This window comes from Garra rufa, chromosome 23 (genome assembly GCF_049309525.1).
Source record: "Garra rufa chromosome 23, GarRuf1.0, whole genome shotgun sequence".
In the NCBI taxonomy this organism is placed as follows: Eukaryota; Metazoa; Chordata; class Actinopteri; order Cypriniformes; family Cyprinidae; genus Garra; species Garra rufa.
This window is the reverse complement of record NC_133383.1, coordinates 34,936,528-34,953,677: the sequence shown is the minus strand read 5'-3', so window position 1 is coordinate 34,953,677 and position 17,150 is coordinate 34,936,528. Positions and strand designations below refer to the sequence as shown.

The 17,150-nt window shown below is 39.1% G+C and overlaps 1 protein-coding gene across 2 annotated transcripts in view; it reads right to left on the bottom strand.

Annotated features, from left to right (window-relative positions):
• gnaz (guanine nucleotide binding protein (G protein), alpha z polypeptide) overlaps positions 1–17,150 on the bottom strand; it is a 72,506-nt gene that overhangs the window by 15,238 nt on the left and 40,118 nt on the right. For both annotated transcript variants that reach the window (XM_073829047.1, XM_073829048.1), the window contains one exon: positions 9,315–10,599. In XM_073829047.1, coding sequence (XP_073685148.1) covers positions 9,315–10,037 — 723 coding nt within the window. In that variant the 5' untranslated portion in view covers positions 10,038–10,599. The remainder of the gene's footprint in view (positions 1–9,314; positions 10,600–17,150) is intronic.

Here is a 17,150-nt window from a genome sequence, read left to right as displayed (position 1 = left end):
GGCTATTACAAAAGAAAAATTAAAAGATGGAAAGGAAGAATTAGGGGGAATAAACTATGAATAATTTATTGCTTTTGTGTGAATAATTTGTAGTCATGTAATCAATAAAATGTAGTTACTGTAGTTAACTTTAGTTGCTGTAGTTAAGCACTTTAAAATGTAATATAGTCTAATTATGAGCATTTAACTTTTGGAATCTGATTACAAAATCCAGATTACATGTAATGTCACTACTGAGCACTGGTTTTCGGCTCTGGAAGTGGCCGAAAGCAGGCAAGCTACAAAGATTTCAGACCCTTTTTACACGTGTATTTCAAAAAGAAATTGATGTTTTTAAGGAAAACATTCCAGGATTTTTCTCCAAATAGTGGACTTCCATGGGGATCAATGGGTTGAAGGTCCAAATTCCAGTTTCAATGCAGCTTCAAAGGACTCTACACAATTCCAGCCAAGGAATAAAGGCCCTATCTAGCGAAACGATCGTTCCTTTTCTAAAAACAATAAAAATGCGATACATGTCTATGACTTGATTCTTGGTTGGGATCATGTAGAGCCCTTTGAAGCTGGTTTGAAACTACAATTTGGACCGTCAACCCGCTGATCCCCATTAAAGTCCACTATATGGAGAAAAATCCTGGAATGTTTTCCTGAAAAACCTAAACATCTTGACATGGGGGTGAGTAAATTGTCAGGAAATCTTTATTCTGGAGTGAACTAATCCTTTAATACAAGGTTTAAACAGGGCCTTACTTTCTTCTGTGAAACTTAGAAGCTATTCTGAATAACGTTGGGAATCAAAGAACCCTTTGTTTTTCATTATATGGACAAAAAACACTTCTTCATCTTTCGGAATATCTTCTTTTGTGTTCAACAGAGGAAAGCAAGATACACAGATTTGGAGCGACATGAGTTTGAATAAATGATTGCCTGATTTAAAATTTTCATTTCCGTCTAGTCAAAAATCGGACCAATAAAAAAGAAATGGAATAAACTAATGTGCTTCAATAACTGATGCCACTCATAAAGAGGAAGACAGCAGAAGTCCTCCATCAGTGAACTTCCTCAAAGCCAAATATATCCTTCCATGTTGCCCAAGCATCCCTCTCCCATGATGACCCAGATCTTGAGTCTCTCTCCAACTCCTCCCAGCCAACTGGCACCAAAGCAGCATTGCTTCAACCAACTATTGCGCAATGCAGTTCCTTGCGCTATCCTTCTACGCGCAAGCACACGTTCTCCGCCACTTGCACGAGTGCACTTCTATCCTTTCTCCGGTTGCCGAGCACCACGTAAACCCCTCCCCCCCAACCCCCCTCTCTCTCCCGGTCACAGCTCATTGTCAACAGCCCAGGATTAGGAGCGTTTGACTGCTCTGTTGCTTGGCAACAGTTGCCATGGAAACCTTTTTTTTAAGGGAGGGTTGGGTCAAAAAAAAAAAGGAACCTGGAAAGGGATGTTGAAGGGGGAAAAGAAGATAAAACACGCCGTGCCTCAAAATTGACAACTGTTGCTTCAAGTCCCCAGTAGAATTAGATGATTGTGGATCGTAACTCGGAACTTACATTTGTGGCAATGAATTACTGGAAAGCTTTTGTACCAGATGTGCGGGAATACACTTTCCCTTAATGATGGACTGTGGGGCTACAGAGGAGAGGATGTTTCTAATACAAATCTGTTGAGTTTTAAATAATTAAAAAAAGACGTGGTGTAAATCATTATTGATGGGACTGGTAACATTAGTTTAAGAACCTGTTCTCCCTACTAAGACGTTGCTTATTAGCATGCATATTAATAACATATGGCTGATTATTCATACTTATAAAGCACATATTAAAGGGTTTGTTCACTAAAAAATAAAATTCTGTCATTAAAGGTTGTATCAGCGATTTCTAGCCTAAAACATAAAGTGTCAATTTCAGCTGACCTTTCTTCACGATCCGCTCGCTGCCTGCCCCATAAATTGTCTGTGAAAAAACCGCGTCTCTCTGGTCAGCCTAGGGTCCGAGATATGCCAAAAAAACAATCGGCACTACCAACCTTTCCACACATAAACAAACATTGTTCCAACCAATCAGCGTCAGGGGTTTGGTGTTGTGGTCTTTCGCTCCGCCTCCCTCACATCCCTGCACCAGTAGGAAAGTCCACAACACCAAACCCCTGACGCTGATTGGTTGGAACACTGTTTGTTTATCTGTGGAAAGGTTGATAGCGCCGATTGTTTTTTTGGCATATCTCGGACCCTAGGCTGACCAGAGAGACGTGGTTTTTTCACAGACAATTTATGGGGCAGGCAGCGAGCGGATCGTGATGAAAGGTCAGCTGAAATTGACACTTTGTTTTTCAGCCTAGAAATCGCTGATACAACCTTTAATTACGCACCCTTGTGTCTTTCTAAACTTTGTTAAGAAAGACACAAATACCTTTGTTAAAGACCTTTGTTCATCTTCAGAACACAAATTAAGATATTTTTGATGAAATTCAAGAGCTTTCTGACCCTGCATAGACAGCAACAGCAACCACGTTCAAGGTTCAAAAAGGTGGTAAGGAGACTGTTAAAATAGTCAATTTGACATCAGTGGTTCAACCGTACACTGTATAGAAATACAAACTAGCAGCTGTGGCTGCCAGAATTTTACTGTAAAAAAAAAAATGGTAGCAGCATTTTAGGTTTTACGGTCTTAACTTAAATTTACATTAAATACCGTAATTTCATTAACGATATAATGTTAATATACCAATCTATTGAAGTACTGAAATCTCATTTTGTACCTTTGTAATACAGTGATAACCAACAAAAGCAGATGGTGATGAAAAAGTCCCATGATGAAAGAAGCCCATCACAAGTTAGTATTTTAAATACTAACATATATAGAAGGTGCACATTGTTATACACACAGACACACATGAAATTAACAAAATGCAATAAACTTTAATTTAGCAACATTAGATGTTATATACAACCCTAATGTACAAAACTGATAAGAAAAACTAAGAAGAAACATAGTTATTTTAAAAAAAACATCAAATTTGAAAGGTAATGCACAGGAATTCTGTGAATGTCAATTTACGGTTATTCACTGTAAATTTTACATTATTTTTCTACTTCTGAATACGGTATACTACTGTAAAATTACACCGTATATAGTAGGGGCTTACCGTTAACCATTTAACAGGTTTTTGCTGAAACATTTTTACAGATTTTTACTGTTACATTCATAGTCATTTTTACAGTGTGATATTATGAAGCTACGAGAATACTTGTGCATTTTATTCACCTTTTTCTTATTTCTTCTCTTCCGTGTCAGTACACACCATGTACTCTCGTGAATGACAACAAAGACTGACACAGAAGAGAAGAAATTGTTGAACAAAGTCAAATAAAACACACAAAAAGTATTCTCATAGCTTCATAACATTACGATTGAACCACTGATGTCACATGGAGTATTTTACCAGTGTCCTTACCTTCCTGAGCCTTTTCATCAAAAATATCTTAATTTGTGTTCTGAAGATGAACGAAGGTCTTAGAGGTTTGAAACGACATAAGGATGAGAAATTAATGACAGAATTTTCATTTTTGGGTGAACTATTCCTTTAATGTCTTATTCCGCATGATTATATTTTGGATATCTTAATCATACTCCATACCTAAACTTAACAACAACCTTACTAAGTATAAATAAGCAGCAATTAATTTATTGAGGCAAAAGTCCTAGTTAAAAGAGAGAATTGGCCCTTAAACTGGGGATTTTAAAACTGTAACAGAAATGTTTACTGGATTTCTAGTGAACCTCCTTCTATGAAATATCACTCCATTTAAGCCTGAGTGAAACTGCTTTTTGCAAAGCTCATGACAGCTGGACATACATAGATAAACACAGTAGATAATTCATTATCTGGGGAAGGTGCTGAGTGTTTAAAGTCAAAAGTACATACACCTTGCAGAAACTGCAAAAATGGTTATTACTGTATTTTACCAAAATAAGAGGGATCATACAAAATGAGAGAGCAAAAAGCTTTCTTGTGAACAAGTGAAAAAAACTGATGTATCATATTTAATCCCTCTATCTTTTAAAATCAACAGTACATGACGTTAACAAGCTATTTTACTTCCTTAATATAACATACAGTTAAAGTCAAAAGTTTACATACACCTTGCAGAATTTGCAAAATGTTAATTATTTTACCAAAATAAGAGGGATCATACAAAATACATGCTATATTTTACTTAGGACTGACCTGAGTAAGATATTTCACATAAAAGACGTTTACATATAGTCCACAAGAGAAAATAATAGTTGAATTTATAAAAATGACCCTGTTCAAAAGTTTACATAATACTGTGTTGTTGGATACAGTAGATAATTCAGTGTTTGCTGTGCCCTGGAAAAAACTTGCCTTGGAACCTCTTTTTTCCCTATTCTTTTAATTAAATAGAGGTTTTAGTGAGCAATGAAACCTGGGTTCAAATTAATATTTGATTTTAGTTAATAAATAAGTTTATATTGATGATTTTTTGTTTTTGAAAGAAGTCTCAAACTGTTGAAAACAGTTGTTTGGCTGATTGCGTTTGTGGAAACTGTGATACATTTTGTTCTGGATTGTTTGAAGTTCAAAAGAACAGCATGTATTTGAAACAGAAATCTTTTGTAATGTTATAAATGTCTTTGCTGTCACTTTTAATCAATTCAATGCATCCTTGCTGAATGAAAGTATTAAAACTTACTGACCCCAATGCAACGGGATACTTAAAAACCTACTTGGGATGCAAACAACAGCCAAAGACACCCTTCTGTGAGCAACCTGTATTGCTGTAGGGGAGGTGCTTTAAAGGGGATAAATTTAAAAAACAAAACATAACACTGTTAGCATGCTCATTAAAGCCTAAAATTAAAATTATTTTGATAAAATACAATAAATGAACTAGCTGACCTCACTTCATGACTGTTTAGCAATTGTGACTCATTTATTTGTTCCATTCAAAACCCACTTGGCTCAAAGATCTGTTTGAGCAAGCATGACGCTTCTGCCTGTAGCTGTATAATGGTTTAATATGCTGCAAAAACTGCTGTTCACTTTAATAGAGTCCTGTTTTCCTATATAATGACTGTGTTCAAAAGTCCTATATAAAGTAGTGGCAGTCTAGACACATTATTGCAGCACAAAAGCTTTTAGTGTCACTTGCCCGACCCTGTCGTCTTAGTCAACATTGTCTATTTAACCACACAAGTCACCAAGATTTCCTCCTATTAACTGCATTCTTCAGAGCATCGCCTCACTAGTTCTCATCTAATGCTTGTGTCTCTCCCTGTGGATGACAGTCCATTCAGACAGACTTTTTCAAGACCACGGAGCATTGCTTAAAACCCTTCTCTGCCACTCTGACTCAATCATTCGGTGACCGCGCTGATCCCCTTTGCCTCATCCGATGCGTGCGAGCGAGTGAATGTGCAGAGTGTCATTTTAGAAATTCTGCTCTGCGCTGGCAGAACCAGAGCAGATTGGCAGCACGCAAGCGGCAGCACATGTGGGCCAGTTCAGAGATGAGTGCTTATTGAGTAATCTAATTCAGAGGCTCACCCCAGACCCTGGAGCTCAAACACACGCTCATCTAGCTGTTAGCGTATGTTTACGAAACTCGTGAGGCCCTGTGCTGCCCAGATTTTCCATGAGCCTTTCCTTGATGGTCAGGGAGAGCAAAAAACTTCTTGTGAACAAGGGAAAAAAAAGCTGATGTATCATATTTAATCCCTCTATCTTTTAAAATCAACAATACATGATGTTAGCAAGCTATTTTACTTCCGTAATATAACGTACAGTTGAAGTCAAAAGTGCAAAATGTTAATTATTTCACCAAAATAAGAGGGATTATGCAAAAAGCATGCTATTTTTTATTTAGTACTGACCTGAATAAGATATTTCACATAAAAGACGCTTACATTTAGTTCACAAGAGAAAATAATAGTTGAATTTAATTATATAAATGACCCTTTTCAAAAGTTTACACACGCTTGATACTTAATGCTGTGTTGTTACCTGAATGATCCCAATCTGTGTTTGCCCAGAACAGTTAAAATGCCCGCTGTTCTTCATTAAAATACTTCAGGTCTCACAAATTCTTTGGTTTTTCAACAATTTTGTGTATTTTACCCTTGCCAACAATGACTGTATGATTTTGAGATCCATCTTTTCACACTGAGGACAACTGAGGGATATGCAACTATTACAGAAGGTTCAAACACTTACTGATGCTCCAAAAGGAAAAAAGATGCATTAAGAGCAAGTGAAAACTTCTTGAATTTGAAGATCAGGGTAAATGTAACTTATTTTGTCTTCTGGGAAACATGCAAGTATCCTCTGTAGCATCTGAAGGGCAGTACGAAATGAAAAAAAAAAGATATTTAGGCAAAATAAGAAAAATGTGCACATCCTCGTTCTGTTCAAAAGTTTTCACCCCCCGGCTCTTAATGCATTGTTTTTCCTTCTGGGGCATCAGTGAGTGTTTGAACCTTCTGTAATAGTTGCATACGAGTCCCTCAGTTGTCCTCAGTGTGCAAAGATGGATCTCAAAATCATACAGTCATCATTACAAAGGGTTCAAATACACAAAAATGCTTGAATAGGGCCTTTTTATAAATTCAACTATTTTTTCTCTTGTGGACCATATGTAAACGTCTTTTACGTGAAATATCTTATTCAGGTCAGTACTAAATAAAAAACAACAATAACATTTTGTATGATCCCTTTTTATTTTGGAAGATAATTAACATTTTGCAGATTCTGCAAGTTGTATGTAAACTTTTGAGTTCAACTGTAATATATTCTAAACCCCAAAGCTAATATATGAATTATTTGCAATACTGTAAGAACTTGTGTTAAAACGGTTTTTAAACAGATAAGATGGCAAATCTGCAAAAAAAAAAAAAAAATGTTGAAGGAGGTCTTCCCCCTCAAGTATATTCTCCTTTTACCAGTCCCCCAGTGAGACACTGACTGCTTCCTTCAGTTTTTCTCACTTCCCCTTCGACGTGTTACTTCTTTTTTATTTCAAACTTTTAAGAAGACACACAAAACTTTCTCTGACCCCCATCACATCAGCAATTTTCCCCAGCGCTAAATCTGATAATTCTCACGGGTACACCCTGACACCTTGCACTGTGAACTCAATTATCACTCTTGTACATCCCCCCTCCTCTCCCCAAGACTCGCAGAACACGTTTATTTTTAACTCCCCAACGTTAATTGATATTCCAGCCTAATGCACTACTTGGAAGTTCTTGTTGTGAGTCGAGGGAAAAGGTTTAGTGTAGCGTGCACAGGTATGCAGTCTTTGAACTCACTGATAAGCAATTAGCTTTACCACATGGAGAGGGAACATATGCGGTTAGATGGCAGTTTAGAAGTTAATTCCAAGTCTTAACACAAACACACCTTTAATTAACGTTGGAGGCAAATATAATCAGGTTTACTCTGTAAATATCATTTGCTATTAATAAGGCTTAAAAAAAAAACTTAGCTAATTTGTTGGTCTTAGCTAGTTTACTGTGGTCTCCAGTCTGGGGTGCATTTCCTAAACAAATTGTTAGCCAACTATTGCCACATGTTCTGTCATTATGAGATAGTTCAGGGATTCAATGTTTTTCGCAAAACTATAGTTCCAAAAACAACCGCAAACAGGACTGCAAAGTTATATTTTCAGCCTTTATATGCCTTCATAAACAGTACAGATTAGACAGGAAAGCATAGTGTGGAAAAAAGGGAATGGAATTGGCAAAGGACCTCAAATCAAACTGTATGTCGACTAGTCTCCGCCTCAGATGTCACAGACCATTGGCTAAACATCTGATGCCTATCATACACAAAATTCGAAACACTTCTGGAGTTTCGAAGTCCTCATTGGACTGGTTGAAATTAACGTTCCGTCTGGAAACAAAGATGCTGTGACGCCAAACTCCCTCATGGAAGAAGAAAGCCATCGTGTTTACAACTATGACGATGAGCGTTAATCAGGATCAGCTAAACTATGCATTGTTTCTTGTTAGTATGTTTGGAATTTTTAATGTGTGACAAAATTATTACAGTTTTGGGAAACAGTCATGACTAGTTACATTTTGCAATGTTGCATCATACTATGATCGTTATTATAGGCAGCTTTATCTTATTCTAAGGCAGGGCTCTCCACTCCTGAAGATCTACCATCCTGCAGATTTCAGCTCAAACCCCAATCAAACACGCATGAACTAGCTAATCAAGATGTTCAGGGTGACCTGATAATAACAGGTGTGTTGAAGCAGAGCTGGAACTGAAGTCTGCAAGATGGTAGATCTCTAGGAGCAAGGTTGGAGATCCCTGTTTTAAGGGAATGCACCACTGTCAAGGTGGTTTTTAGTTGGGAGACCAGGTGATATGCCAACTAAACTGTTGAAAAGGTCTCCAAACCCGCCTAAGATCCAACAGTCAACACATTAGGGGCTTTCGCAGTGGAGGAACCTTTTCATAGTTCCTAGAACTGTTGGTAGATGTACCCGCTTTTTGGAGAGGGTGCTTGCTGCAGAACCACATGTGAGTAGCTTGAGCTCCAGCTTCCCCTCGCTGGAGGTAATTGGTGGAGATAGTCACCTAACCACACCCTAACCCTAAACATAACTCCACCCATTTGCACACACAGAGGTGAGAGGGGGAGCTGGAGGCCATTTGGCTCTGCAATGAGCAGTACTTGGCTTTTTGGCGTGTTCGCACCACAGAATCTAGTTCTCCGTTCACTGTTGGCTGCTTCAGAGTTTCTGCTTCTGGTGCGAATGCGACCAGGAAAACGCCCCAAGGGCGAAATTGCTTCTCTAGGAACCACCATGCTGGCTAGTTCCTATAACTACACAGTGCAAAAGCCCCTAAAAGCTTCAAAAGGCTGGGAGACCTTCTCAGACCAACAAACCAGTTTACACTGGTTAAGCTGGTAAACCACCTACCCTTGGCTGTTGTCCAGCATGATCTTTCTGATAAAGTTAGATGACCAATATATTATTGATTATTAATTCAGTCCAGATCTACTGGGGATATCAAGGTTTAAAACACAACAAGCTTTGCTGGTCTTTTAACAGAGCACTGTTATGTCTCTGAATAGCTTGAATGTGACTAAAAGCTTGCATGCTACAGGAAATGTGCAAGCAAGATGATAAAAGCAGCATGTTTGTGAGTGCCACAGGCACGATGAATTTACTGTAGAGATGTACATAGTATAGTGCAGATAACACAGGGTTTGTGTGTTTCTGTTTGCATTATCTGTTGGCCTGAAGTCAAAATTGGGCTCTCCTTACCGTCTGGTTGTCTTCATAAAGCTTGAGGTCATAGCCACTGAGCTCCACACAGAATATAATGGCAGTCACACCCTCAAAACAGTGGATCCACTTCTTCCTTTCTGAACGCTGGCCGCCCACGTCCACCATTTTGAAGGTGAGCTCTTTGAAGGTGAATTTGTTCTCAACAATGCCAGTGGTCATGTCACGTGAGCGCAGAATGTCCTCGACGGTTGGGATATACTCTGGTGCAGAAATGCGGTCCAGGTCGTTTAGATAATAGGCTGTATTGTCCTCTAGGTGGTACTCGTTGGAGCGGCAAAAGCACTCCTGGACACCTGGATCGGCCCACAAGCGTTTCATCACCCCTAAGAGCTCTGGCGTGATCTCACCCTTGCTCTCAGCAGGCCCTGTGAGGGCGAAGAGTTGCACCGCATCGTAAGCCCGATCGGGGTTGTGGAAGTCGATCTTCAAGGTGGCGAGGGCACGGATGATGCGGGTGAGCGAGTCAATGGCATTGTAGAGGATGAGGGGCTTGTATTCCTTGCAGGCCTCCAGGTTAAAGCCTCCACTGTGAATGATCTTCATCTGCTTCACGATGGTGCTCTTGCCAGAGTTGCTGGTGCCAAGCAGCAGGAGTTTGATCTCACGCCGCTGTCGCTGGCTTTCTGAACGGAGGTGTCGATCGATGCGACGTGAGCGCCGGGCGGCCTCCTTCTCCTCCGAACTCTGCCGGCACCCCATGGTTGACTGCACCTGGACTTGAGCTGGTAATCCCAGGAAGTGGGAGAGTGGACAGTATGTATGCAATGTAAAAAAAATATGGTGATGCAGTTGAGCTGATACTAGAGGAAGCTTTTGCTGGAAACCAGTTTCAGATTGGTGCTAGACAACATGCATTGTCCAAGTCTACAGTTTTTTATTTTTTTCAAGGGTTGATGTTTTGGCGTACAATGCTACCATGACATGGTGGAAGACCCACTTAGGCCCTGGTATAAGGGCGTGTTTGCATTCGATATCCCAAGGACTTGGGGTTCATAAGCAGGCTTTAATTGGACTTGTCAGTGTTCATAGAGAGAAAGGCGAAAGCGTAAGATTCCTTCACTCTCCTCCCTCATGGCGTCCAGTGTGCTTCCCTGTACTTCTGTGACTGATTCATCTGTTGTCAACTCCTCCCTCCTTTTATTTTCTTCAGACACTTTCCATCCAATGGAATGTCAGACCTTTGTGGTAGACTGTTTTGGGCGTCTGTGTGCTAGATCGTCCTGCTTACATAAGCCAGTGAGGCAGCTAAAGGCCCATGTTCCTGCAGGTAAAAAAAATACAAAACATTAGTAATCATAAAACAGAGAGGAGGGAAAGTAAAACTGAGAATTCTGAGAAGAAGGTTTCTGTCTGGGAGATCTTAAACCTTCTGGACTGGACGATGTTCCTACAAAATTAAATATTAATCACTTCACAGTTCTTAACTTCAAAGTCAACACATGCATCCATAACCCAGTTTTACCTCTGTAAAGTGACGTATTTCTGAAACAGAATATACAATGAGAAAAACTAGGACTTGGACTAGGACTTGAGTTTGTCCATAAGGAATTGATTAGATTGTGAGAAGTGAGTGTTTTATAGTAGGATGGAGTCAGACCTGAATGAAACATTGCTGGCAGCCACTTTTGAGGAGGCATTTTGGCCAGGCATGTAGGCTGAAGGTCAAGTTTGCCATCAAGAGCTCCTAGATGCATCTCAATGATAAGGCTTCTTTTCAAATCTATCTTTACTTGCTCTTATTACTGCAACTGGAATTATATTTATGTTAGCTGGAATGATATCTAAGAAAAAGGGTATATTACCTATAGAAGTGCCCTAAACCTGGGTACTGGCTTGGTGATGTGAAAATAAAATCAAGACAAACTTTTTTCGTAGCATTATGAAAGTATATAGTGTTGGGTTAGATTTAGTATTCTGCTGCACACCACAGAAATCTTTTCAAGAAAAAGACTTGTATTACACATGCAGAAAAAACAATTGCACATGTGTATGCTTGACATAAACCCTAGAAAAATCACATCAATTGCTTTCATGTGCCCACAAGTAACAAAAGCAGAGTAAACTCATGCAAAACATGAACAGACATGGTCATTAGCACAGTCAGTCTCTGTTAGCTCTACAATATACTTCTGCTACACACTTCTGCTTTCTCAAACACACACACAACCTCAAAAATCTAACATTTTCCATAGTAAGCCTGTCCCATCATGCACTTCCTTGTCACCTGCATCTCTCTGCGAACATAGATTCAGTTCTGCCAAGATGGTGATCCAGGACACAAAGCCCCCACACACACATTTGTTCTCGAACAGACACATCCACATCCACACACACACACACGCAAGCAGAGGCAGGCAGGGTGTGAAACGGAAACAGATGTGAAATGAATGTCCTTCCCTGAAGCAAAAGGTACCGCCCATTCTACTCTCCCTTTCCCCAAGCCTCAACCACTGAGCTAACTGATAGCAGGTGGACTGTTTATTTACTGTCATGGTGGAAAATAACTGACTCAGGCCAGCAGGTGCTTCTCTCCAACTCACGCCAATGTAATAAATGTAACAAACCCCTTTAGAAAACCCTTAGTAATCATTTTACCGCAAGGCTCAATAATAAGGTAATTATTAAGGTTCAGTGTTTTCACTTGTCTATTGTTTTACTTTCAGTGACCCCACTGCAAAATACATAGATAAATAAATAAATAAAAACTTCAAAACTCTTATGCGAGTATGTGAACGCAGATGATTCTAGCTATGAAATCTCGATTTTGTGTATCAATATGTTGTGAAAGGGTCACAATAATGGACGGTAATTTAAAAAACGTATTCCACCACGCAAAGTCAACTACTGTCATAATGGAGCAACATTATGAGAAGAAACTTACTGAGCACATGTTCATATCTGCCTGAACAATAAAACATGCAGTTTAATAGCAAAGGAAACAACAACAACCCAGGAACCACACACCCTAGCAACTGTACAGCATCCACTTAGACCACCTTAGTAACTGCATATTAACAACCACTCAGAAAGAGCCTAACAACTACTCAACTACACAGAACTACAAGAGACAGAACCTCACAGACCATCTTCACAATTGTATAGCAACACACTGAGAACCATTTAGAACACCCTAAAAACAGCAGAGCAACATCTCAGAACACCTTAGTAACTACATAATAACAAGAGCCTAACAACTACTCAACACTCAAGAGACAGAACCTCCCTGAACATCTTCAGAATTGCAAAGCAGCGCCCTGAGCTTCACTCAGAACACCCCAACAATCACAGAACAACTCCGTAGAAGCTACCCAGAATAGCAAAAACATAGAGACACTCTAAGAACTACTTAGAACACTCATGCAACAACTAAAGAACCAATCAGAACATCACATTATAGCAAATGCATAACTACACCATAGCAACTACTTAAAACACCATAGCAACACCATAAGAACTACACACAGAATGCTCAAGCAACAACTATAGAACCAATCAGAACATTATATTTAGCAACTGTATAGCAACACTATAGCAACTACTCAAAACACCCTAGCAACAGAAAACCACACAGAGAACCCTAGCAACAACATAGAAACACTCTAAGAATCATTTAGAACACTCAAGCAACAACTAAAGAACCAATCAGAACACCCCATTTAACAGTTGCGTAACAACACCATAGAAATTACTCAAAACAACATAGCTACACCATAAAAACCATACAGAGCACCCTGACAACAGCATAGCAACATCTTATGCGCCACACAGAGCAGCCTAGCAAAAACTACAGAACCAATTAAAAGACTTATTTAGCAACTGCATAGCGACACCATAGCAACTACTTAAAACACCATAGCAACACACTAAGAACCACTTAGAACACTCAAGCAACAACTAAAGAACCAATCAGAATTTCCCATTTAGCAATTGAATGATAACACCATAGCAACTACTCAAAAAACCATAGCAACACCCTAAAAACCACACACAGCACCCTAGCAACAACAAAGAAACCCCCTAAAAACACTTAAAACAGTCATGCAACTACTAAAGAACCAATCGGAATGTCCCATGGTGTTGCATAATAACACCATAGCAACTACTCAAAACACTTTATGAACACCCTAAAAACCACACACAGAAACCTAGCAACAACAAAGAAACCCCCTAAAAACACTTAAAACAGTCATGCAACTACTAAAGAACCAATCGGAATGTCCCATGGTGTTGCATAATAACCCCATAGCAACTACTCAAAACACTCTAGCAACACCCTAAAAACCACACAGAGCACCTTGGTAACAGCACAGAAACACCCTAAGAAACACTTAGAACACTAAAACAACAACTAAAGAACCAATCAGAACACCCATTTAACAATTACATAACAACACCATAGCAACTACTCAGAACAGCATAGCAACACCCTAAGAACCACACACAGAACCCTAGCAACAGCATAGAAACACCCTAATAAAACACTTAGAATACTCAAGCAACAACTTAAGAACCACTTAGAACATCCAATTTAGCAATTGCAGAGCAACAACACAGCAACTACTCAAAACACCATAGCAATTCCCTCACAAGTACACAGCAAGAACCATTCAAAGTACCTTGGGAATTGCATAACAACACCAAAAGAACCACCAAAGCAACCACGAAGCAACTCCATAGAATCTTCACACCCTAAAAAACACCCTAGCAACACTCTGAAAACCACACAGAACACCCTAGCAACTGGATAGTTCACAGTTAAACACACCAAAAAACCCTACCAGTCATTTTTCATATCCTTGCATAACACATTGTTCTTCAGTCTGACAGCTGCATGCATTATGCCATTCATAATTGAAAGCATCTTGAAATATATGGATAGAGGATCCCTCAATATGATGTGAGCTCTAAAACAATTCATAATGAAATATGTACTTTGAAGGGGAGTAGATGAGTTCTAAAGGTGATCTGTTAGAACACAAGAGCCTGAGGGACAGCATAATAAATGGATGCTCTTTGTGACAAGCCGTGTGCTATTGGCGGTGTAACAAATGTGAAATCACGCCATGGCCTAGTTTCGGCGGAGAGATTACATTTCCTAGACCGGTCGCACAGAGAGAGAATACATCTCCAAGATCTGTCACAGACAGAATCCTGCTCTTAGAAAGATTATTGCACAAACATGTGTGGCAGGATTTGACGGGGAAAAGCCACAGCAAAGCACGACCCACACAAAGGAAGGTACTGTATATGGAGGGGTTTTCTGTTGATTCAATAAGTGTTTCAGAAATCATGTCAAACTCATTCAAGTTCAGCTATTTGCTCAGCTAGCACAGCAGAGCACAGTTTCCGTGTGTACACTCCAAATACAAAACAAACATTAGAGACACTAACCACACAATTTTTGTTGTGAGAACTATTACATTTTTTAGATAAAGTATGATCTAAATGTTAGATTAACCAAGAGCAAGTGGCCAGTTTGTAAAACAGCAATTGCTCCTTTTTAAAGGGTGATTTTGGCCTGTCCCAATTTAGAGGTCTTGAGGTCTTTGTACCGTCTTATCAAGGGCGCTTCCTCCAAGGAGGCAAGGGAGGCAGTATCTCCACAAAATATTTGTTGTACAAAAATTAAACTATGCCAAAATTATAAAATATAACATTAAAAGTTAATAAATCACTTGTTTTTCAAAAAAAAAAAAATTGTGACACCAACAGGTAATGTTACAGCGGGAGTCTTTCTCGCCTCCCCTGAGCCCACTGAGTTTTAACAGACCCCCTAAATCGTGCAGTGAGTTTGGTAGGGGGGTAATTGAGAATGAATGGAAAGTCATGTGAGAGTCGTGAAATGATTGGATATGACTGGTTCTGTTCCTCTGTGATTGGTTGATGCAATCCTGAATTCATATTCGCCACAACTTACCACAGTGTAAACTAGTTGCATTTTCTCATGAAATTCAGTTAGGCCTTCTTGACTGTATCCAAGAATTAAATTAAAAAATGACATACTATTGAATACTATTGAGTGTCTATTTACACTTAGTGCAAATATCCTGCCTTGTTGACTGAGGTTATTTACACTAGCTCTGCCCATTAAAGTGTGGTTGGGATAGACAACATTACAAAAGACGCCTGCTAAACAAACGCTCCAGTGGTGTAGGTGGTGAAGCTTGTAGCTGTGACTTTTTCACACTAACGGCTGAGTATGAAATCCACATTATGCAGAACTCGTTCTTCTGCAGATTTGAAAGGCATTCATTTTCAAAAAAGGAAAGAATCAGAAAGTATAAAATAAAGTGCATCATGGGTCCTAATAAGGTGGCATCCATTTAATAATCTGAATTAAAATTATAATTTACACTCAATACGTTATGATTGCATACTTTTTTATAATGTACTACAATTCTGAGGTGGAGATAATTGCCACTATTTGCAATAAATAGTATGAATAGCACTTTGTGCAAATAGCTGTTGCCTTAATTATGACCTATTCTGTCTTACCATAAACATAATATTTGGCATTGTATGTAACATTCTGTGTAGCTCTGTTTCCACATTAATTCCTGTATTACAAAAAAGTAAGGTCCCTCAACATTGTGAAACACAGGAAGTGACATCACTTGGATACTTTTTAGCATCATGATAGGAAGACAAGTGAATACCCTTATTCCAGTTTTTCAACTGACAGAAATATGCTGTTCACACAGGCAATGGCATTCTGGCTTTTTAACGGTAAAAGACCATTCACACAACAGCACCAAAATGCCAGCAAATTCTGTCATGTCATCAGAAATGCTTTTAATTTCACTATCTGTGCAATTTGACAACAAAGCATAGTGAACGGCATAAGGAAATGATCAAACAGAATGCGTTTTTTGCTCTTATAAACCCAAGACACATAATAACGCGCATAATAATATCCAACTGCAAAGCCGCAGCACTGAGAAAGAAGGCTGGTTCTTGAGCACAACACTTGAAACAGCTGTGAGGCGAGGCTGAATGGTCGAAGATATCCATCAAGCGCATATTTACAAAGAAAAACTAATTTAAACAAGCAGCGTAGCTTTGTAAACAGCTCAGAGTAATCACGTCATCTCTACAAGAACGCTATGATTGGCCAATTTAGACCAAAGCAGACTTTATTCGTCAGAGCGCTCTACGTGATCATACTGGAGTTCATTCCACGTTCAAACACAGCATCCTTCTGGCAATTTACCGGTTATGTTCCAACTACCCTTACTGGTAAATTGCCAGAACAAATTTACCGGTATTTTTGTAAAGGTCCTATTCACACATGATTTCATAACGGTAATTTACCAGTAATTTATCAGTAAAGACTACAAACAAAAAACAGGTTACTGGTATGAAACAAGGTCTCCGCTTTTAAATTTCTTATTTTTTTTTTTTAGAATTCAAACAATAAATACTGTTTTGTGGCTTATTAATGTGTTGTGACAGATATGACACTGTATTGCAGTGTTCGGCAACAGGCAGCTCGCCAGAAATAATATCTGGTGCACACCCGCAGCCAGTTTATTTTGATAGTGGCTAATTCTGAAATATATGTCATTACAGCAACAGTTTTCGCGACCACACGCACTCTGTGTAAAGTGAGCACATCTTACGACATATCACCGTGTCCTACATGACACCGGGACATGCGATAAAAATGATTTTTTTTGTCCTAACTAGCCATGACGGGTGACACACAAAATTTCTATTTTAGAAACGCTTTCTATTTCTGTGACGTCGCGGCTGGAACAACAACAAAAACTATGACGGTAATAATCTGAGGTACTGATTATGTGCTTTATTCAA